Consider the following 26,619-nt stretch of genomic DNA (forward strand, 5'->3'; position numbering starts at 1 on the left):
GGTTTTGTGCAAGCCCATCTGGATAGAATAGGACCACCTTACTCATTATATATTCTATCGCCAAACAGCAATACAGTATTGTTGTGCTTCAGTTTGAAGGTTTTTTTTATAAATGGGTTGTTCTCAAAATAACAAAAAAGAAATTAAGAATTCATTTTTTATATTAATAAAAGTCATCCAAAACCATAAAAATAATAAGGTATGTATATAATACGCAGGATAATATAGAGGTAAATAACCTATAGACACATTAAATTTAATGTACTTTTTCTTATTTCTGTTGCCTTTTTTCTTTTTTGAATAAACGTTTGACAAATTAAAAAACAACAACAATATAATCAACAATGTAGACAGAGGCAGGTGCATTTTTGTATTGATATATATTTTAAATTAAATTTTTAACTTGTTTTTGTTACGACACTCTCGCGACATGGTATTATAAAAAAATAATTTAAAAAAGCTTAAAACGAAAGAAAACTATTTTAACGACTTTTATAATCAAGTTTTATCAAATAATAAGATTACCGATACTAATATTTAATTATAATCGTTATTGAATTTCCGGACCTTTTAGGTTGCTGTAATTGATTTCATTGTGGAGTAGGCTTTTATCTTTTTATACAACATAAATAGAACAGCCTTGTCAATATTTTAACGTTCAGAAATTATCATTCATGCTAAATTCATTAACTTCACTTTTAAAAGCTTTTGTTATACTATATTATGGCTTTATAACAAATTTTTCGAACAAATTTTTTTATTATATAATTTCATTAAGATAGTAAAATTTAAATTTTTAATAAAAATAATAAGGTATGTATATAATACGTAGTAATAATATAGTATAGTAATATTATATATATATATATATTATATATATAGTCATTTGCCCTCCCGGCGAATATAAAAAAAAAATAAAAAAAAATAACGCAATTAGTGTCATCATATTATTATTATGTGTGTGTATGTGTGCATTATGTATGTGTTCCATGTAAAATTTTTAAGTAGGACAAGAACTGGTATGTGCTTTATTCGCTAGTAAACAAATGACCTATAAAATAACTCATAAAAAAATATATTACACAGATGTGTAAAATACAATAAAAAATATGTTGATGAGCTCAATCACTTATACCTTTGTTATGTATTTCTAGTAACTTTCTTTTCTATTAGTAGTAATAAAAAAGCTATAATTTAGTCTATACATCAAAAATTGAGAACAAATAAAAAAAATATAATACTTATCTTCAGTACATACGGTACTGTACAGTACAAAGCAAAAACATTACAATCTGGGTTAAGATATCGTATTATAAAGCCTAATTTATGGAAATGAATGCAAAATACAACACGATAAACGATATTATAAATTAAAGCACAATAAGGCTGTTTGGCGTGAGACTGTTCACTATTCAACATCCACATGGACAGCGCGCATGAGCCGCGCGTCTCTAACCGCGCTTTTTTTTACGCGCCAATTTAATTGTCAAAAAAATAATTAACTAACTGTGATGTAAAAAAAACATTTGATTTTTTTTTATAAAATAATGTAGTATAACAAGTAACGATAATATAATAAAATTTGTTGTGATGACGGCAAATAAGATAAAGATGGGAACTAAGTGGTGTGTTTGTAAAAATTTAACAACTTTATCAGTTTATGCGGGTTTGATGTTATTTATTGGTGTGCCATCAATATTATGTAATTTAGGTAAGTGTAAGCAAAGTTAAAACCAAACAATAGAAAAAAAATAATGTTCTATTTTAAAAAATAACATTAATGTTAGCATTATATACTTTTTAATCCTAGTTAAGTGAATTTTGCAAGAAATAAAAAAAAACAATTTTAAAATATCAATCAAATTATAATTAAAATTTATAACTTTTAATTATTCAAATACAGATACAAAAATTATAAAAAATATCGCGACTTACAACACAAAATGTCGAGTTAAAGTTTTAACTTAACCTTAAAAAAAAACAATTACGTAATTTTCGGCATATTATATCATATCATAAATGTCGTGCGATTATTACGATGCTCTCGTAATCGATGTATCGAAATCTATAGACAATTAAATCACACGCTTTACGTGAATGCAGCAATTATGCAATAAACCGGGTAATCTATTTACCACTGTCACTTTATTAAGAAAATATTTTTAATCTATATTCTTAATACCAGTTCATCACATTTTTATCAACTGAAATATACGTAGGATATAAAACGCGAATCAATATCTGAACTTGTTATAAGCCTTATCCAAACTTAGGAAACTGGCTTCAACAAAGAAAGTACAATTTAAGTTAAAAAAAAAACACAAAAGTAACAACTAAAAAGCTAGAAATAAACCTGAACCCATAAATATCGTACTATACATAAATGTATGTACGGACAAATTGGGTACCTACATCTTTTTTTTAAAGTCCCTTAAAAATACTCGCACAAGCACTCTGCGGAACCAACTTTCGCCGGTGGGTCTTCAGAACCGATATGATTTAGAAACCTTCAAGAAAAGAGCCTACGTCTGCAAACCCTCAGGTGTTGCAGATGACCATAGACGTTGGTTGTTACTTTCCATCATGTTAGCATTCTTTGTCCTCACGTACTTAAAAAAAGTACTAAAGGAACTTAAAACTCTTCTTCGAAGATTCACTAAACGATAGTCAGTCAGCTCACTATACAATATGGAATGAAATCTGTATAAACGTTATTCCGACTCTTACAAACTCCATCATTTCAAACAGCGATTGCACCATATACCCATTGTAAAAATACTCAATACGATCGTTATCGAAAATTCAAAATGTCGAAATGCCGTAACATTAACTACGGTATTGACGTAATGAAAACAAAGCCCTTCTCTAATCATTGCACCTTTTACTTGTAATTTTGTTTTTTTTTTTATATGCCTGCACGGGCTGCACGTTTTTATTTCCAGACAGCATCACGATTTAAGGACTACTAATGATTATTTTTAATACATGAACTCTAAGTGTTACATTTCCGAATTACAAGATTTAATAAGTGTGGTTTGACGAAATCGTGCCGGCTTATTTATATTTATTAGTGTAATCTGACCTTAATTTTTGCGTCGAATATTTTTTACTCTTATTTCCTGACTAAGACGAAGACTAAACAGTCGCAATCATTCGCTAATATTTGAAGGTAATTTCGTTGGACGTTGCTAAATAAGACTTTCAGGATAGGTTAAGGTTTAGGCTTAAAGATTATTAATTCCCATAAAGACAATTACATCACTTACATGAGAACACAATTGAAGAAAAAATACAAACAATTAACAGACATTCGTTGTCGTACTTACATTTTTCAATGGAGAAAATAACACACAAAACATCACCACGATTTGAAAACCACTCTTATTCCATTCTACATACTAAGACAGATATTTTTGTAATAATATAATGAGACAGTCGCTTTTTGAATATATTAAACGAGTCAATTTTTTTAATGTCTGAGGGTATCTTGTTATAAAGACGCGCACCGTCATATGTTATTGCGGTTTGACCGAACTTAGTACGAGTTTTAGGCAAAACAATGAGACTCGCGCGTCGAGTGCAGGGGCGCCTAGATTTTTTGCTGCTATTAAATGGTAGTTTGGTATGGACATTTTTACTAATAGTTTTACGTATGACAGTGCAGGTGCTGTAATTATATAATTGTTTTATGCTCATTAATTTAGTTACGCGATAATTTTTTTAGTTGATGTTCGAAATTTAAAATTAAATAACATTTTTATTATTTTATTTTGTAGGACTTGTATTTTGTCCAATCGTGTTTTGGCAGCACTTCCCCAGATTTCGATTAGATATAATAAATGTGGTGTTATTAGGGAATTAAATTGTGAAACGTAGTTTACGTGGTATGCACCGAACATTCATCCGCAAGGAGGCATGGAATGAGATCAATTTACTTATTAAGTGATTTATGTGAACATTCCATGTTAAATAAGTATCCATGTATAAGCCAAGATGTCTTTCATGAGTTTTTGCTTGTAAAGGTCTGTTATTTATTGTGAGAGGTGTGTAATTTGGTATTAGTTTATTTTATGTTAAAAACAATTAAAAAATTGTGATCTTAACATTTAATGTAATTGACTAAAACCTTAAATTAAGAAATACTATTTACAATTAAAATAAAAAATATATAGAAAGTATTATGTAAATTTACATTATACGAATTTTCAAAAATAACAATCGTTTTTTATAAATAAGTTATGTCTTATTACAAATGTTACTATAAACAACAATGCATTTCACACGCGCTTGACCGTTTTTCTTTATCTATCTTGATTTATGGCTTGTATTGGTGCCAGCGCCTGGTCCATAGAAACAAGTTGGACTCTGTCATGTATTTATGTTTCAACGCCTACAAAACATCTATTACGACTCCGATGAAGCTCAGCTAACGTAAAGGGTTTTATTTAGATAAGCAGTTTCATATACGGCTTTTCCTTGGAAATGCATTTTCAGGTTGGTTTCCTGCCATCAAACGGATGGTTTTGTCTGCGTGACAGGTAGTCTTTTAAAGCCAGCCACCTACCTGATCATTTTTGCTTGGGAATACTTTAACAAGGAGTTCGGTTTTCTGCTATGAAATGGATAGTTGCCTTTACGTGCTTGATTTGTGGTTGCGATTAACCCGTTAATGGTACTCCGTAAATGTTAATTCATACTAAGAAATAATAACAAGTTGGTACCACTAACCTGACTTTTTTTTTAGAAAATAAACAAATATTAAAAAATCGGTGTCATTTTGAACATTAATCATTATCATATCGGTGTCATCTGAGTACAGTCGAGTATAGTTATGTCAAGGTTTTGCTATTCATTATTTTAAAATTATGACTTAAAATGCGATTGAATATAGATAAATAAACATAATTGCTTCGATGTCATCAATCAGAATAGACAATACGTAGGATTATTCAAATTATTACAAAAGCAAAACCCATTTTCGATAAATTTTTGTAGAGAAACTTGTTGAGACTTTGATCGTATAAACGTAAAATATCAAGGAAGAATTTTATTATTGTAGATACACATATGTAATGTTTATTATGTAAAATTGATGTGCTGGATCTATTTTTTGTTTTTTTTATCCATGGGGTTGCCATGCCATGTATAAAAAAATATAAACTTTTTGCTTTGACTTGGAAACTACCATAGATCCAAGGCTGATACTCAAATAAAAAACAAGAAAATACTTAAGAAAAAAAAACACATTACATGGAATAAAATATGCTTTATTTACCAAGAATAAGGGTAATGCAGTAATCAAAACAATACTTGAACGTTATGGCTAAGTTAGTAATAGTACTAGTAGAAATGTCATAATAACTTTACGGGTGTAAGGCAAATTAGCAAATTAGATTTATTTATATACGTAACTACAAAAAATACCTAATATATATAAGTATCAGTCTTAGCTTAAATAGATTTTATATATAAGATATAATTTGAGAGGGGCAGGTTGGCGTGGTTGGTAGATACTTGCCTTTTACCGAAGGTTTTTTCTTTGTCGCACTACCAAAAAATGGAATTCCTTACCAGCTCACGTGTTCCCCTCCTCTTACAACCCGGGTTCCTTCAAACGAGGCGTGAAGAGGCATCTTGCAGGTCGGCAAGGCGGGGACGGCTAGTACAGAACATTCTTCCCGATTGTGCTGGCCGTCGTCGCGTTTGGACTCTACTACCACTTACCATCAGGTGGAGTAGAGTCATTTGCCATCCCGGCGCATATAAAATAAAAAGGTTGTAGATTCGATTCCCACCCAGGACATGCACACATGAACATGTCTGTTTGTCCTGAGTCTGGGTGTAATTATCTGTATAAGTATGTATTTACAAAAGAAGTATATGTAGTATATCAGTTGCCTGGTTTCCATAGTACAAGTTCTGCTTAGTTTAGGATCAGATGGCCGTGTGTGAATAATGAGCCAGGATATTATTATTATTATTTAAGCTAAGATTTTGATATAGGTATGTATGTTTTATTTAGAATTAGCACTACCTGCCTCGGTAATGATGGCAGAAAGGTAATAAAATATATTTGTGCAATCTACGCGCGAGATATCTATAAAATCTTAAAAATGATTTCGACTATTTTTATTTGACTCAATATTTGTATTTTATGTTTTTTTTTACTGTGGTGATTGGATAAAGGAAGCAAAATGAATTTCGCAAAAAAAATCTATTACGGCTTTTGAATATTACTAATCAATGAACTCCAAATCTTGAGCCCACATGTGCTATAGCTTAAGCTGTGCGTTGATAAATAACCAATCCTTTATATAAACATAACGTTATCTGCGTACGGGCCACATCATTCGTCCCCTGTAGTTATAATGTAGTAATTACTATGCACTAGTCATACCATTACTGTACTATCTTGAAATGGCTTGAATTCCTCCATTCTAAATGCTTTATGTCTGTCTCATAATGACATATACGTCCTTTGTATTGACGCGTGATAGGAAGCTACAAGTGAAATGACTCCAAGGTTAAAAATAAGTAGTACTTCATACTTCGGTATTTTTGCCCCGTGACATTTTAAAACTATATGTAAAATATTTTATTCAACTTTAAATGAAAATATTTTAAATTTAAGTTATAATATTGTCCTTCCAACAGAATATCGAACACGATGGCCAGTCTCAATTGAGACCAGCCAAGAAAGAAATATAAAAACATTGTATAGCCTATTTCAATGGTAAAAGGAGTTAAAATAACAGTACAGTAACAGCCGGTTAATGCCCCACTGCTGGCTTAGGCCTCCTCTACCTTTTGAAGAAAAGGTTTGGAGCTAATTCCACCATGCTACTTCAATGCGGTTTGGTAGAATACTCATGTGGTATAATTTTAATGAAATTAGACACATACAGGTTTCCTCACAATTTTTTCCTTTACCGTCAAGAACGAGATAAATTATAAACACAAATTAAGCACATTTAAATTCAATAGTGTTTGAACCCACGATCATCGATTAAGATATACGCCTTCTAATCACTAGGCCGTCTCGGCTATTGCAATAAAAAAACAAAACAAAACGGTAAAATAACAAACCTTCGATATAAATATGTCATGCTTGTATGCTGTTTACTGGTGGTAGAGCTTTGTGCAAGCTCGTCTGGTCAATTCTACCGCAAAACAGCAGTACTCGGTATTGTTGTGTTCTGGTTTGAAGGGTGAGTGAGCCAGTGTAATTACAGGCACAAGTGACATAACATATTAGTTCCCAAGGTTGGTGGCACATTGGTGATGTAAGCGATGGTTAACATTTCTTACAATGCCAATGTCTATGGGCGTTGTAAACACTTACCATCAGGTGGCCCATATGCTCGTCCGCCTTCCTATTCTATAAAAAAAATGCGATTTGCTATAAGCTCTACTATATTAAGCGCTATAAACAATTCTCGATTAATAAAAATCTTTATTTATAATACAACACTTTCACTTAATTTTACTACCAAAGTTCTAATAACAACGCAATTTTAAAAACTCCATTTTTTCACGAATATATAACGAATATAATAGATTAATTAATCCTCGAACAATGATATCCTGCCATGTGAAGATCAAAGTTATTTATTTGTCTTTACTCACCCTGTCATCGAAATAAACTATTGAAATATGTGTGCGAAAACACAGTTGTAAGCTTTCCATTACTCTTATAGTCCGAACGAGACAACGATCTATTTATATATAAATATAAAACACTCATCACATACCGCCAAGCTCCGATACCTAGTATTGTCGTGTTCAGATTTAAATGGTGAGTGAGGCAGTATAACGACATCCACAAGAGACAAAACATCTTAGTTTCCAAGGTGGCGCATTAGCAATCTATGGATGGGCCAATATTTCTTTCAACACCAATGTCTATGGACAGTGTCGACATACAAACAGGTCTAAACAACAACAATAATAAAAAATCCTTCTTAATCTGAAAAGAACGGAATAAAAGCCCAAATAAATGTACGAATACGCTCACATTTAATTGTTTATTAAGTATTTTCAATACCACAATATAATAAATGTAAAAAGTTTACCATCGCTTTGTAATCATTAATATAAAAGTCAATTAAATTATTTTTTTTACTTTATTATACCATTAAGACAATATCGTTGATCATCTTATTATTTATGTGTCTCGACTTTATGCTCGATAATGCTAAGGACGCGGAACAATTTCATTTAACGAGTAAATAATATATATGAGCAACTTATTCACAACAGGAAGAAAGAGCAATGAGCCACCTGTTGTGTACTGGACATATCTAGCCGTATACTTTGACGACACACAACTTACCGACCACATTTGATTGTGAACAAAATACTTTATTCATCTATTCATTTAAGTCCTTTCCAAAAAATATCACTCAAAAAATAAATAATAATAAGTCATTTAGCTCTTCGAGTTCTGATTTGGTTTGTTGATTTTTAAGACTCCCATACACTACGTACAAAACAATTTCTGTCCAAAAAAAAATTATAAAATCTTTAACATAGACATATTTCCATACAAACAAATATCATTATATTTTATTCAAGTGTATTTGAAATCAAATCTTGAGCTTTGTTATACCGTACCGTAACAGCCTGTGAATGTCCCACTGCTGGGCTAAAGGCCTCCTCTCCTCTTTTTGAGGAGAAGGTTTGGAGCTTATTCCACCACGCTGCTCCAATGCGGGTTGGTAGCTTTGTTATACTATAGTTTAAATGTATTGTTTATACTGTAGTCTAAATACATTTAATATGAATTAAGCCATGTAGACAAAACCTCTATCATAAGCGCAAATATTGCTGTAATAGCTAATGATTTAATTGAATAAAACTGCTTTGTATGTATGTAATTTGCATTGTACGGATTTTTTGATCAAATCGATATTAAACGTGATTTAGTAATTGTAGAGTTGTAATTAGTCCATTTATTTGTATTCCAAGGCTAACTTAGAAGTCATTGACCTCTTTTGATAAAAAAAAACAAAGAACCAACCGATTTATAATTAAACTAGTTTCTATGCATTCGAATTATAAGCAAATTACGACGATTAAAACTTCAAAAATATTTTTTTATTTGCAAATTTAAATGAAACTAAAATTAAAATTGCGAGGGCTGGGTTTTGAAACATTGGGTCCATGGTCGTCCGATACAAAAAGAATCATAAAAGATATTTCTAAGAAACTGGTCCACACTTCTGGTGACACAAGAGCTGGCGCTTATTTAGCCCAAAGGCTGAGTCTAGCGGTGCAGAGAGGCAACAGTGCCAGCGTCTTGGGTACAATGCCACAGGACATTCTTTTAGACGGCGTGTTTCTGCTTTAAATTTGTAATGTGTATTTTGTTCTTTTTATTTTTTATTTTGTATTTTATAAAAATGTCTGTATACAACTGTAAATTAATAAAATAAAAAAAAAAAATAAAAAAAAAATGAAACTAATAAATAGAGAATTTCGATCGTAATTTATCACTTAGGACGTCGTATAGTCCATACTAACATTATAAATGCGAAAGTTACTCTGTCTGAATGTTCCGCTTTCACTGAAATGAAATTTAGTATATTGCTTTATAATTGAACCCCAAGGAACATATTCTACTTTTTTTTATAACTAACACCTGGCCTTCCCCCCCCCCCCCCCACAATCAAGATGGCGAAGCCGCAGGCAAACACTAGCTTGAAATAAAAATGTCTCAGAAAATTGCATCACGTAGATAAAAGAAATAACATTTTAATTTTTATTTTATTTTCTGTGAAATCTCTCTATCTTTATGAACATTCTATTTTATACATGTTTTACAAACACGTTCTGAAATTTTGTAAGTGTTATATCACATATATACTTGGATAAAAATAAAAATGCGAATATAACTCGTCTTTGCATAGATAGTCATTACAAAAAACGAAAAGATTAAAATAAGCTAGAATGTTTTTGTATTATATATTATTTATAACAATGTTTGTGCTATAATACTCATAATAGTTACAACAAGTCAATAATAACAAAAATATCCCGAATGTTAGAGGATCATGTGGGTGTGTGTGAGTGTTTTTGGGTGTGTGTGTGAGGATTTAAATATGCTACCTTCAATTTTTTTTTTTATAGAATAGGAAGGTGGACGAGCATATGGGCCACCTGATGGTAAGTGGTCATCAAACGCCCTTAGACATTGGCATTGTAAGAAATGCCAACCATCGCTTATAGCCAATGCGCCACCAACCTTGGGAACTAAGATTTTATGTCCCTTGTGCCTGTAATTACACTGGCTCACTCACCCTTCAAACCGGAACACAACAATATCAAGTATTGCTGTTTTGCGGTAGAATATCTGATGAGTGGGTGGTACCTACCCAAACGAGCTTGCACAAAGCCCTACCACCAGTAAAATTAATATCAAAGTTATATTGTTCTCATAAATAATTTAAAAATGTGACAATAAAAACTTTGCGCAAGCCTTCTAATAAGATATTATTATTATTAGACAGATATAAATAATTGAAGATAAACCAATATTACAAGATATTTGCAATCTCATTAAGATGTCAAAACTGTTCAATATTGCAGAGGTTAAATTTCCAAATGTATTCAAAGATGAGCCTAATTTCATAATTTAAGTTAACAAATTCCGTGCAACATTCTCACGAGTTAAGTATACACATAATTTAATTTTATTACTTAAATATTTCGCATATAATGCAACACACGATTTTATATTTTTTAATTAATGTAAAAATTACAATTAATGCTGGTTTTTGAGTTCACTTACCTGCTTATTTATACGCAGCATGAACGCCCTTAAAGCTCAAGCCAGTTTTAGATTTGCTTTGTATGTGCTTCAATCATGTTTGTTTTGTTTTTATAATCTTTGTTTGTGTATCTCGGAAACATGTCGAACGATTCGAGTCAAATTTATTTTTACCTTTACCAATTATATTTAAAAAAAAATTATTAAATAAGGCATATTCTACACACGATTATATGGATGATAACAAAAACGTTAAATTATTACTTGTGGACTTTCAGGCATAATATAAATAAATTTAATTGTATTTGATTAATATATAATTGAAAGTGTATTTGAAATGTTAAAAACGAGCAACTACTCAAATTCTTGTCGGTTTTTCTTAGTAGAATCTACATTACTAGTACTAATATGCGAGTAATGCGAAAGTGACGTATCTGACTGTTACGATTTCATGGCTAAGTCACTGAACCGAATTTGGTCAAATCGCGCGAGCGAAGCTGCGGGCGAAAACTAATCTCATATAATTGTATGAAATGACGATACAAAAGTACTTGTAAAACCCTACTTGAATAAAGTAGATTTTTATTTGATTAACTCAAACACCATTTAAACCAGAACGCAACGAATATAAAATTATTATATTAGAATATTTGGCGCCAAAAAGCTGATGTGGTAGATCGTTCTAACGATTAGTGTATCCTTTGTTATGTTTATAGGATTGATATGACTCTGAGAGAAGTCAGTTGTCAATCAAAACCAGTAATCAGTCGTAAATTATCATATTGATACCAATTTTCGAATATCTAGAGCAACATATACACACTAAACCATTTATCTTAGTAAAATTATATGAATGCCTTATTAATAAACAATTAAATGATCAGCTAACCTAAACAATTCAGAAAATCTAGATCACGTGATTTGCAGCACGTGATTGCATGTAACGCGTAATAACACACAAATACATACACGCATACACCTAAAAGATTTGTAAGCATTGATCTTCTTAAACTTCTGTGAGATCTTTTGTGAGATTAAAGTAAATGTAATCATGATCATGAACTGAAATAGCTAAGTAGATTGAATGATCCCAAAATTCAAGATTAAACTTGAACGCACACTTTTGAATTTAAATTTGGAACTATTTGATTACATAACTATTCAACAATAACTAGAAGTCCCACATTGATCGAAATTCGTCCGTAAATCATTGCTTTGTTAAATTGAAATTTAAAATTCAATATTATTTTTTTTAAATGCATATATTTTTCGCCAATGCGCCACCAACCTTGGGAACTAAGATGTTATGTCCCTTGTGCCTGTAATTACACTGGCACACTCACCCTTCAAACCGAAACACGCCAATATCAAATACTGCTTTTTTGTGGTAGAATATCTGATGAGTGGGTAGTACCAACCCAGACGAGCTTACACAAAGCCCCAACACCAGTAAAATTTTAGCACTTAGCAGCATAAACTTAAGCACTTATTCTCCATATACAAACTCATAATAAAGGGTTTTCTTTTTACGTATTATTATATAAATAGATGTCAAAAACTCACGCAGTTATAATGAAACGGTGATAGGCTTTTATGATCAGTATATAATTTAAATGTTATAATTACTAGTCAATGCTTTTTAATATTTTACGATACGTTTTCCGTGGTAAGAATCGAGCTTGTTACGTTATGGTTCCACAGATAAAAATAAAAATGACTTAAGTGTAAAAATCAATGTAGCGTTCGTAACAAATGCTGATCATTAGCTAATTGTTATAAACTGCTAATAATGCTTCAAATAGTTACCAGATTTTCTAAAATATACACGTACATTAAAATTAAAACCTAACAACCTAACCAAATATTTTTATAGTCATACATAATTCGTCGTACATGATTAATGATTATTTAAATTAAACTATAATACACAAAAATACATAAAATATGTACCGGAATGATTCTTCACAGTGGAATCAACATTAAGAACTGGTCGTAAATTCGTTGAACTAATATGGTGTGCTTGTAAAATGTTGAAATAAAAAGTTCTTTATAAGTCCACTTTTAATAAGACTATTTCAATCTCGTTCAACATCATTTTGTTTAAACGGATCTTATAATAATAACGAAATAAACTCAAAGAACACAAGTTGCACACAACATAGCTGAGCAGCTTATAATCACACGCTCATAGTTTGCTGGACAGCAATATGGCACACACAGAGATGAGGCGCAGATACGAGAGCTTTACATATTTTCCGAAGAACAGGGTTGTAGCACTGGCAACTACCTAGAATCTCTTTTTTTTTTTTATAGAATAGGAAGGCGGACGAGCATATGGGCCACCTGATGGTAAGTGGTCACCAACGCTCTTAGACATTGGCATTGTAAGAAATGTCAACCATCGCTTACATATCCAATGCGCCACCAACCTTGGGAACTAAGATTTTATGTCCCTTGTGCCTGTAATTACACTGGCTCACTCACCCTTCAAACCGGAACACAACAATATCAAGTATTGCTGTTTTGCGGTAGAATATCTGATGAGTGGGTGGTGAGTTTTATTTACTCCACAAATTCGGCTAGGTAGGTACCCAGACGAGCTTGCACAAAGCCCTACCACCAGTGAGAAAAGTCTTGACTGAAAAGACCAGTACAGTACAATAACAGTCTGTGAATGTCCCACTGCTGGGCTAAGGCCTCTTCTCCTTTTTTGAGGAGAAGGTTTGAAGGTTATTTCACCACGCTGCTCCAATACGGGTTATTTTACATGCAGATTTCCTCACGATGTTTTCCTTCACCGTCAAGTAAGAGATGAATTATAAACACAAATTAAGCACATGAAAATTCAGTAGTGCTTGCCTAGTAATCACAACATTGTCAAGATATTACTTTTTAGTAATATATAAAGATCACTGTAGCCTTGTCATCTCAGATAAGCAATTAACTGCATTGTGTACATTTAGCCTCAAATATGTGTATTTTAAAGCTATTAACGTTTTGCTGTTAACAACCTTAAAATATATATCTTTGTTAACATGTAAGTAATCATTTGTTTATAAAATAAAGTAGTATATGCTTCGTTCGCTTAACTTATTATAATGTTATCATAAACCATATATAAGAACATTTATGGTTTTTATATGGTAAATATTTAATAAAAATACGGAAAATTTTACAAAGTTTTACAATTTTAGATTAGCTGTTTTGTCGTGTTATGATAAAACAAAGCAAGTAGTATTCAAGCAAGGTAAAATTAAAATTGCAATGTTATAAATACATAGATCCGATAAAATGAGCTCCAGCTTAAATACTTTCATTCGCGGCCAGTCGGTCATAATTAGGGTAACGAAATTTTGACCTTTAAGCGAATACTTTCTCTTACGAATCAAGTTCTGTTCTCGTTGCAGGTTCGTTTTTTTTTATTTTGTGGTTCACGATGACCATCTGTACGGCTTTTTATTTTTAGGTATAAAATTATGTTCCTTCTTATTTAAAGTCTGGTTTTAGACATTTATTTCTCAAAAAAGAATACAATTTACTTAATATGAGAAATACACGTTAATCATATAGTATAAGTATCGAATCGTTATGATAATTAAAATTAATTCTTTCGAATAGATGAACAAAAAATTAAATAAAATAGAATTGAACTATTAGCGATTTCGTATAGACAACTTCGGACAAATTTATATTAGACTTAGTTTTTTTTTTATATAACTACTCTAATTTACTTTACAAACAAATGATTTAATAAAAAAAGTCATTGGTTATCATATTACGTATTCTAAAAATGAATGTTTTACAAGTGACAAAGATTCTAGCTAGTCTACCTCAGTACGTACTATCCTCCTATTAATTGCTCTGCAGCAAAACAGCATAACTTCCTGTTTGAATACTAAGTAAGCCAGCGTAATAAAATGCACAAGAGACAAAACATATTAGGTCTCATTGTTGGTGGTGCGTTGACTTCACTGATTCTTCATCATGAGTGAGTGTATTTTTCCATCTGTCTTCCAAAACTAAACTTCAACAATAATGTATATATATATATATATATATATTATTTAATACACGTATATATTGAAAGTAATAATTATATTTATACCACTTTTCCATACTTCAGACCTTTTAATAAATATATTATATGCATTTTTTGTTGTTTTTTGTTAGTATATATTCAATTATTTATTTGCTTACAACTTAACTTATTTCAACAACAACATGAAATTATCAAACACAGACAAGCCATGGACTTATAACCTATTAACGCCAAATAGACATTTAATTATGATTGTTTTTGCCCAAAGGCACGCAATAGACCATCGTTCTCGCAGTGTTTTTCATGCAACATTATTACATACATTTCGAAGAATTAAAGACGCCAGTTAAGCACATGATGAAGAAAATGATGTGGTGCATATTCTAGCAACTCCGCACATATAATCTCGAATCATCTCGCTTAAAAAATCCAGTTACTTTTTTAATGTAAAGTGATGCCACTCAACATGGGCGCCGGCTGGATTATTTCAAGGATATGCATCTATGACATTACACTATTAGTTAACTAACACCATATATTATTAACGTACAATATTTTATGTAGTTCCTACAGTGTTAACAGGAAAATGATAGATAATTACATTGAATACATAGAAAAGCTGTTGAGCAAATATGAACAACAAAAAACGCCAACAAATAAAAAATGTTTCTTAATCCTATAATGTTAATATTAGAGGCCGAACGAAGTCCATGCCTCTCAATTAGACATAAAGGCTTAAAGAAATAATAAGACATACTAAATACAATTGAGTTATTATTTCATAATTAAGCAATTTATTCTATTGAAACATTGAAATTATAACTGCAATTTCATGCATCATTCATAATCACGTGTAAGCTGGTTCACGTGTTTATTCATTAATCTGAATCACGGTCAGTTTTTATATCCTTGGCATAGAAATCTAATTTAACAATAAGAGCATCTATCAAAAAAAACTAGTTTTATAATAAGACATATGCCTTATATCCACATAAATATTACAACATGTAACATCATTGTCGAATTACATATTAATATTTCAACGGTTCTTGCAAAATATTTCTGCAAGCAAAATATTTTTTTTTTTTTTGTAAGTTGTGTATATATTGTGTATGTAATAAATAAAGTGAGTTACTTTAAATATTCTAGCATTTATGATAAACTCAAAGAAGGCTGTCCATTGAATAATTCTGACAAACTAATAACGTAATTTAAACAGAATTATTCTCGATAAATAAAAAATAATGTTTGTCCTCTACGCGTTACTAAACTATTCATCCAATTATGGTGAAACTTTGAGGAGGTGAGAATACCTTCGACTAAATCCGGTAGGCAGTAAAGGCTGTGTGTCCAAAAAAAATTGTATGTTTATACTTCAATATAAACATTTAATGTAGATTTTTATTATATCTGTACGAAATAAAAACGGGTAGCTAGTAATAAATAAAAATATTTAAAATATCGCAGATATATAAATATATATTTTTTTAAGTATACGAGCAAGTTATAGGAGATATCTTTAAAAACTAAAATATTTTCCTAATAATATGTTTATAAATATTTAATATTCATTAGCTAAAATAGAATTATAAAATAAATACGTAAAAAACAGTTTAGATTAGTAGTACTTGTTTTGCTTACTAGTATATAAGCAAACACATAAATTATCATGTTTCTCACATATACAATTAAAACTTAGGCAAGAATCTACATTAGAATTAGTTTGTTAACTTTATGCATATTGGCTTAATTTAACATTACCTAGCTTCGTATGCGAAGTTAGTGAGCACTCAAGTAGTATATGATTCACCTCTTCCTTACATAATCAAAAGCATCACACAAGTCAAGTCGATCTATGTATAATGTCAAGGCAGCTGATTTAAAAATGGATTTGAATAAGGCCTGTTTGCGAAATCGCTTTGAACTTATAGACTGTTAAATGTAGGTATAAGGCAATGTATATTATAGGTAACAAAAAATATTAAAGGCTTCAAGTATTGCGAATCGGTGTTGTACAGCGATGAATTTTGCCTGTAACTCCGAACTCTTTCTGGTAGATTGGATTGTAATGGGTATATATATAAACTGTTTCTTAACATATATGTCTTTTTAGCGTTCATTTTTTTACTTTCATGGTCGCGGGTCTAAGGATATGAGAGCGTTCTTCGTCAGCTTCGGTTATTAAATTGTCACAAATCCGAGATGATCAAAAGTTTCCCGTTTATTTCATGCCAAGCCTTTTATAGCTACGTTTTAAAAATATCTAGAACTGTATACATATTTAGTGCAATGGCTCGCCTTGTCGTACTCGTCACCTTAAAGGAATCGCATCTTCGAATTAATTGCATAATAGCACTCCTGTTGCGAAGTTTCGCCTGTAATATATTTAAATATTCTCTTTTTACACTTTGTGGTTGTGGCTCACCATTGTGTGTCATTTGAAATATAATCAAAAGCTTTAAAATAATCAATGAAAACTACGAAGACATCACGAGAAGAAATAAATATATAGTAAATATAACTATATTTTAACTAAATCCCGCTTGTTCAGGAGGCTGTCGAGTCTTTCTTATTCTTCTTAAGAGTATATTTACAAATAACTTATGGATGCGATGAACTAAGCTTATTTACATATTTTAGATTAACTTCCATCATGAAATAATTGCAGTGACAATGGTTACATGTTGCGTTATTCAAATAATCGCCATACCGTGATAAAATTGCTTGTCACATTAATGTCATGTCTTGTCATGATTACCTGAATTCCAAATAAATAAAAAAACCGGTCGCACAGTAAACAGTGAATTACATAATTTGACCTCAAAAATTCGATATGCTATTCGTGCTATATCCGCTTCTCACTGCATGCTCGGCGAAATATTTTATTGGGATGTTTACAATGTCAGGTATCACATTATTGTTATGAGATGCTTAAAAAGCTAAAAAAACATACAACAAACTTTACACAGGCTTAAACATAAATAAAACAAGACTTTATATCCGTAACAGCCTGTGAATGTCCCACTGCTGGGATAAAGGCCTCCTCTCCTCTTTTTGAGGAGAAGGTTTGGAGCTTATTCCACCACGCTGCTCCAATGCGGGTTGGTAGAATTCACATGTGGCAGAACTTCAGTGAAATTAGACACATGCAGGTTTCCTCACGATGTTTTCCTTCACCGTAAAGCACGAGATGAATTATAATCACAAATTAAGCACATGAAAATTCAGTGGTGCTTGCCCGGGTTTGAACCCACGATCATCGGTTAAGATTCACGCGTTCTTACCACAGGGCCATCTCGGCTTTTTTTTATTAGACTTTATATAATCATTTACAATTATTAAATTTTTCTTCAGATAACATGTTTATCTTTGTGAATTACAATATAATTAATTTGACCGGCTGGTTGGCGTGGTTGGTAGATACTTGAGTTTCACGAAGGTTGTGGGTTCGATTCCCACCCAAGACAGACATTTGTGTACATGCACATGTCTGTTTGTCCTGAGCCTGGGTGTAATTATCTATATAAGTATGTATTTACAAAAGAAAAGTAGTATATGTAGTGTATCAATTGTCTGGTTTCCATAGTACAAGCTGTACCCAGTTTGGGATCAGGTGGCCGTATGTGAATAATGTCCAAGGATATTATTATTACCCCAGCATATTATTAATTACAATACATTATTAAATTATTATTTTTTTCTTTTATTAACACTTCAACCATCCGAGTTATATAAATACAATTGAAATATACTAATAATTTTCTGTTAAAAAACTTCACTTGGTTGTAAGGCTTTGTGCAAGCCCGTCCGGGTATGCGATGGTTATCATTTCTTACAACGCCATTGTCTATGGGCGTTGTTGACCACTTACCATCATACCCATATGCTCGTCCGCCTTCCTATTCTATATATATATATATATATATATATATATTTAAAAAAAAACAGTATTGTTCCGGTCGGAAGGATAAGGGAGCCAGACTAACTACAGGCACAAGGGACATAACATCTTAGTTCCCTAGGTTAGTCTGCCCGTCTACATATGTATATTGTAAAAAAATTGAAACAAAAGCAGCGTTATATATATCTATATAAAATTATAAAAATCTATAATTAACTCATAGCCTTACTATAGTTGCCTCTGAGTCGAATCCATTGTGTAGATGATGCTGATTAGCTTATAAGAAATTCTGGATTAGATATGAGAAAACATAGCTTCGGTACTCTTGACGAATAAAAACTACAAAAATATTATAGCTTACTTTAATATAATTAAAAAAAAATTATTTTATTTGCGCTTCTATCAATTTATACGTTCAAATTATTGCTTTTTTATTAAAACGTATCGATTTGTCTAATCAGCAGTTACGTTCAGAATTGGTTATTAAGTTTTAAAACAAAATTAAAAAGAAACAAATCTATATTTTTCTTTACTCTACGATTGCAATGTTTTTAGTAATTACTTTTTTTTATCTTAACTACTATATATAAGTATAATTACATACTCATATTACCTACATATCTCTTATAGATAAGCGTCCTTTTGTATCCCAATTACTTAGTATTTATGTTAAATATACCTAAGAACATGGTCAGTATATAAATAATTAAATAATATATGTCCATTAATATCAGTGACTATAATATATATACTCGTAAGCAAAGTGAAAAAAGGTTAAGTACCTTTTTATCCCGTTTGTCAAACGATATTATTTATTTTATTTGTAAACTGTAGACGATCTTTAGTCTTATCAATAAAATAAAGAATGAACCGTCGCGGGACACCTAGCAAATGTTAAACCGCATTAAACATCGAAATTATTTTGAAAAAATAATATGCATAAAAGGATATTTTATGCATTAATAAATGCCTTAATTAAAAATAAAATATACTGACTTTTTTTAAAAGAAATTCTCTAAAACCTTTAGCTACATACCATCTATATAGCGTGGTCACGCGTAACGTTATACTTATCGCCAGGACAACAGTCGGCCGCCTGTCTGACCCGCCGGATTTCACACTAAAAATCATTTAGAAAAAGAGTAGAAACTCTTAGACGTACTACTCGAAACCCGCAAATTTATTTTCCATAATGATTATCGACGACTGGACGGACCTATGAAGACATATGCACATGCTTAATAAACTGCGGACGCGCACGGATTCACTTCACCAACATTCTTGTAATAACGCGAAGGTGAACCAGTGCAATTACAAGAAACGTCGTATTATTTCAAATTAAGTTCCTCGTACGTTTTATAACGCATTAGCAAAGTCATGGTCTAAGGTTAATAACATATATTATAATAATTATTTATATATAAATGATCTTTGAACTATTTCTTCTCTAGTATTATTCTTAACTTCATAGTTATTATCTCTAGGCATAGTAACCATGTTTCTTTTTCATTATTATCCATAAAAAAGTTATCGATAAAAATATCTTAATGTATTTTATGCATTAAAGAAAGTATACTTAAAATTCCCACAAATATATTACTTGGGGAAATGCTTGAAGAAATTTATTCACATGAATTACAATAAATCTGAATTCGGTTTGAATATATTTTTCAAATTACTCTAATATTAGTACAAACAATCCCAAACGTATATACGAATGTTGATAAATACGACTAAGTTTATTCTCTGCAATTACTTAACGCTTGTAAAAAGGTGAAATAATAAGTGTTAAAAATACTTTAATTTTTAACGCCTTAGTAGTCGGCTATTTTATTTTTTAGGCTGCAGACTCCGAAGCTGCCTTTAGTTGTAATCTCGAGTAAGGACAATAAAAAAATTATTGATTTTTTTTTATGGAATAGGAAGGCGGACGGGCATATGGGCCACCTGATGGTAAGTGGTCACCAAACGCCCTCTCGATTTCGATCTCGATTTTTTTCTCTAATTCTCATTCCTCGAAAAACATGTAAGGCCATCTGTCTTGCGCTCGATTTTTCTCGTAAAAGAAAAAAGCGTATCCTACAAATAACTTTTAATATGGCTTACAATATTTAAGCCATATTATTTAATTTATTTTACTTTTTACTATAATTAAATATTTATCATTATTTATTTTTTATTTTTTTTATTTATGTACCAACAGAGTATACAGAAAATTATATAAATGAAAAATGTGTACAAAGGGAAGAGTGGAAAGAAAGTGTTGCTTAACTCTGATTTTAAACGATCTTATTGTAACATTATTATGGAAAATATTATCTGGAAGAGAGTTCCATAGGCGAGCGGCAACAACGGAAAACGAGTTACCAAAGGAAGTAGTATTAAAAAATGGTACCTCAAGAGTTTTCGACGCCACACATGCGCGTACTGGTCTTTCACGAGCAGGACAAAACAGAAAACGCTCATGTAGGTAATCAGGGCTACCATGGTTTAATATATTAAAAAGAAGCGATAATATGTGCAAGCTCCGGCGAAGTCGGATAGGAAGCCACTTTAACTGACGTCGATATTGAGAAATGTGATCAAATTTGCGCAGACCGTAAATGAAACGAATGCACAAATTTTGAAGTCTATCTAGTTTGTCAAGTAGCTCTTCATTCGCATTATATAGTTATAATAAAAATAATAGACGGCAATATTTTACCAATTTGTCGAGCTAAAAATTGTACGAATGTTAAATAATAGTGAACGTACTACTTTGTAGTAGTCTTCGCGAAGGTGACTGGCACACAACGTGTGGGTCAATTAAGAAGTCTGAAATTAAAAAAAAAAATTCATTTTCAATAAAAAATTCAGACTTAACAAAAAAAATAGAAAGAAACACCCAAAGCATGGAAAAGTAGTCTGTAGGTATTTAAAAAAAAAACATTTATTTTTTCATAACCTGACCGAAATTGAAATTAAAGATGTATGTAAAAAGTGCAAGAAATTGCCAAATTACCGTTATATAAAATTAATTCGTTCTAATTTAATAAATACGTGTTAAAAATGATAAATATGGGTTTTTTCTAGGTATAATGGTTACAAAAAATCTTATAAAACATTATCTAAAATCAATTTAAAAAAGTAAATTAATTAATTATTTACTTTTACAAGTTGAATTACAAACGCAAGTGAATTAGTCATTTCAGTGCCATTTTCATAGTCGGCCGGTCCATCATTGAACATCCATTTACATTTGTGTACAATTAGCCTGATTGTTCGCAAGCATCTAGTGCGTGAAATGCGCTTATTTTTCAATAGTGTGCATTGCGTTACCATCAACCTACACTTTAGGTAATTGCTCCGATATATTCTATTGATTTAGATGATCACAATTATTGTTGAATCATTTGTTGTTACAAAGCCATGTGTATTTGTTATTATTTATTGTCTAAATTTACGTAATCATGATAATATTATTATTTAATTCCATTTAGATATTAATTAGGTCTATCGTTTACATTGCGTATATATTTTGGGGACATTTTAGAGCTAAAAAAGTATTATATATTTTTGATCAGATCATTATATAACATCCGAAACAACTTTCACAACCGTAACAAGTTCCTCGACCGCAATCATAAACTGATTCAATGAAATGACATAATACTTAACTGAATTATACAAACATACAAATACTCGCGTGTGTGCATGTTGAATTTTCACGATATGTTCTCATTGTTTGTTGAAGTAATTAGTCTCACAGCTGGGCAAAGGCCTTCTTGAGGACAGTGCAGTCTTGAAGAAAAGAAAGAGACAATTTCAGTGAAATTAGACACATGCAACGTCGTCGACGATCCTTACGACGTCTTTCTTCACCGCCGAGATAAATTAACAAACATAAATTAAGCACATGAAAACTCAATTATGTATTGGGTTTTGAATTTTAACCTACAATCTTCCATTGGAACACCTCGGCTCAAGCTCTGGCTTGGGAACATAGTAAATAACAAAAATCAGCTTTATTTTAATTATTATTAATATTGTTTATATTTATTTTCAGATTTGCCGAAACCTCTAAGCTACGACTTCATATACAATAGCACAAACTACGCGCAAATTAGCCATACTCTAAGGCCATATAGCACTCCAATTAACCATAGCTCTAAGCATAATTACAGTCACATATATAATGACACCAAAGGAAATAATTTAGAAGATATTAATTTTAATGACAAACTCGATAGTAAGGACGATAATATACTCGTTGGATTTGCTCATGATCCATTTAGGTATTCAATACCAGAGTCTGATTATCATAAAGGTGTTAGGTGAGTATAATTGTAGTTTTATATTAGTAGGTTTTGTTCTTGCATTTCATACTTAGCCATTGAATTATTACTGTCATTATTATTTTTGTAATCAAAATACAGATTGCTATCATACAAAATATTTAAAATATGCTTCTAGATCAACTTAACTAATACATGTTTACAACCTGTGTAAATCTAGTAAGGTTTTTTTATACATTTGATAGCGTTGACGTTATCTCAAGGAATAACACATTAAAGATGTTTGTGAAACAATACTATTTCCAAATATTTATGATATAGCGTAAGAAGAAAGTGCCAAATGTCTTTAATTTTCAGAACAATAGATCCAAAACAGTATTCAAATAAGGGAGATCGTGGGAAGCGTGGAGTTTTCCATCTCTACAACATGTTGACCTGTGCCACTGGATGTGATCCCATCTCGTACAAGGGCTATGGTTGCTATTGCGGTTTCCTCGGTTCCGGAAAACCTACAGATGGAATTGACAAGTATGACTTCTTTAGTTATTAAAAATACACCAAAAATAAAACAATGGTTAAAAACCATGTAATAGTCTTAAACCTTCAAAGTACAATACGCTACGTGTTCAAAGTTTATTCAATTTTAGTATAATCATTCTCATTTGAGATTTCAGTTAAGCTACATAACATACTATTTGCTTCACTACTACAGAATAAGAAATTGTATTGTTGTTATATAAGTTTTAAATTTTAGATAAATTAATTGCTTGGATACATTTCCTATACTAATATACACAATATATACCGTACTGTAACAGCCTGTGAATGTCCCACTGCTGGGCTAAAGGCCTCCTCTCCTCTTTTTGAGGAGAAGGTTTGGAGCTTATTCCACCACGCTGCTCCAATGCGGGTTGGTAGAATTCACATGTGGCAGAACTTCAGTGAAGTTAGACACATGCAGGTTTCCTCACGATGTTTTCCTTCACCGTAAAGCACGAGATGAATTATAATCACAAATTAAGCACATGAAAATTCAGTGGTGCTTGCCCGGGTTTGAACCCACGATCATCGGTTAAGATTCACGCGTTCTTACCACTGGGCCATCTCGGCTTTTTTGTGTACAATTATATTATTATATATATTTACACAATATATATAAATTATATTATTATATATATTTACACAATATATATAAATTATATTATTATATATATTTACACAATATATATAATAATATAATTGTACACAATTAATAAAAGTGCTTATTCATTAGTTTTACAATCGTCACCACTTTATAATTAACGTCCAAAACACTGCCCCTTCCACCAGCTGCTGCAGGCTACACGACAAGTGCTACGAGAACGTCTACTGTCCGGTCAACACGGTTTACTTCCAGCCTTACTACTGGAAGTGTTTCAACAGGCAGCCTCACTGTGCTCTAGAGAATTACCAGTCACGTCGCCAGGTCGGGAATAGTTGTTCTGCGAGATTGTGCGAATGTGACAGAAGATTTGCGATGTGTGTTCGGAGGTATTCGTGTCCCCGTGGTCGAACGTTCTGTACATCTGATCCGTTGAGGCTGCTTCAAAATATATTGATGTTTAGATAATGACATTATTTTTCATATAATGATTGTGATTCGGTGTTATTTCCCAATGGAAACTATTATTCACCGATTAAAAATTTGGAATAAAAATGGTTTTGATAGATTTTAAGATTATAATAGCTTTAAACCCCTAATTAACGTAAGTCATATACGAGACCTCAGAAATGGGTAAATGATAATTAGGAGACAGAAGTCATATACGAGTAAATAAAAACAGTGTAATTTGTGATAACCATGTTTTGTAAATATTTCTGGAGATATTCTTCAAATAAATGTTAAGAATTTTTCTGTGTGATTCGTTGTCAGTATTGCACGGAAAACAAATAATTTGTAATTTTGTATTGTTTTAATGAGCATATTAATAGATAGACGAATGGTCCTGGGAATCCATGCGTAGGTGAAATTTTGGATTTTTTTTTATCAATGAAATATACTATCGAAGAAAACCTTAATACATCATATTTTACTCAAAATTTCACAATCCCAGTTCTTTTGCAACCATCGCTTGGAATGTTGTGTAGTATTGTTATCGATATTTTTTTTGTATCAATGTTCAAATGCAATTGTAAGGCAGCGATCCCCGTAATTTATTGTGTAAGCGAAATAACAAGCCAGACTAATTAAAATATATTAAATTACTTCATTTTTTTTAAACAGATAATAATATTTTTTTTATTATAGAATAGGAAGGCGGACGAGCATATGGGCCACCTGATGGTAAGTGGTCACCAAACGCCCTTAGACATTGGCATTGTAAGAAATGTCAACCATCGCTTATATAGCCAATGCGCCACCAACCTTGGGAACTAAGATTTTATGTCCCTTGTGCTTGTCATTACACTGGCTCACTCACCCTTCAAACCGAAACACAACAATAACAAGTACTGCTGTTTTGCGGTAGAATATCTGATGAGTGGGTGGTACCTACCCAGACGAGCTTGCACAAAGCTCTACCACCAGTATAATTATTTATAAAATATATGATATATATTGAGCAAATAAGATTTAGTGTATTTTTAATAATAAATTTATTGACCTTGGATAGGATTTAAAAGCAATCGTCTCGTCTCTCTGGTTATAGCAAATATATTATAGTAAAGGGGTATCTGAATATAAATTCAATTAGCACTAAAATCACCTTCCTAATTTCACCTATACTTTATAAATAACTAAAATTACACACAATCAAGATGTTACCGTTTAGTTTTTAATGATTTTATTAATTAATAATGTGACATAATTAAGTAATTAAATTTTAATAAATAGTATTTGTTTACCTCTTCGTGTAAATATATGTAATGTAAATAATTAACGTAAGTAATACATTAGCTGTAAATAGCAAAAGAGAAGAGCGTTTTGTAATGTTAATAAAACAAACTTTTTATATTACAATCATCAATAAATAATAAACAAAATATTCACTAAATGTTATGTATTTTTTTTTTATTTCACTTTTAATAAATTATATATATAATAGAAATAAAAAAACAAAATACGCAATACAATTTTATAGATTTATCTATAAAATTGTATTGCGTATTTTGTTGTTTTGTTTGTTATGTTTTAACACGTCATCTAAAAGATTGTCCTGTGGCATTGTACCCAAGACGCTGACATTGCCTCTCTGCACCGCTAGACTCAGCCTTTGGGCTAAATAAGCGCCAGCTCTTGTGTCACCAGAAGTGTGGACCAGTTTCTTTGAGAGATCTTTAATATATTTTTTTTGTATCAGATGACCATGGACAATGTTTCAAAACCCAGCCCCGCAAATTCATATTCGTTGGATAAAAGTAAATATATTTGCATCGCTTGAGTATTTGAGCAGCTTCAGTTAATTATTTTTTATAATTATATAATTAAAAATTATTAATTATAATGTCATTTATACAATTAAAAATAAAAACCAAACTTCTATTTTACTAGTCTATCGGAATAGAACTATTTCAATTCAGTTTTGCGTTCATGTAGGTATAAATATCTAATTCTAAACGAATTTTGAAACATTAAAAGAACTAATTAAATTGCGTTCAA

General features: G+C 31.2%; 1 protein-coding gene across 1 annotated transcript; it reads left to right on the top strand.

Moving 5' to 3' along the window:
* Positions 1 to 1,407: 1,407 nt before the first annotated feature.
* LOC126772717 (uncharacterized) lies at positions 1,408 to 25,927 on the top strand. The gene is made up of 4 exons (XM_050493245.1): positions 1,408 to 1,711; positions 22,754 to 23,021; positions 23,340 to 23,510; positions 24,312 to 25,927. The coding sequence occupies exons 1-4, from the start codon at positions 1,591 to 1,593 to the stop codon at positions 24,589 to 24,591; spliced, it is 840 nt and encodes a 279-aa protein (XP_050349202.1). The 5' UTR covers positions 1,408 to 1,590; the 3' UTR covers positions 24,592 to 25,927.
* The last annotated feature ends 692 nt before the right edge of the window (positions 25,928 to 26,619 follow it).

Source organism: Nymphalis io, chromosome 13 (genome assembly GCF_905147045.1).
Source record: "Nymphalis io chromosome 13, ilAglIoxx1.1, whole genome shotgun sequence".
Lineage (NCBI taxonomy): Eukaryota > Metazoa > Arthropoda > Insecta > Lepidoptera > Nymphalidae > Nymphalis > Nymphalis io.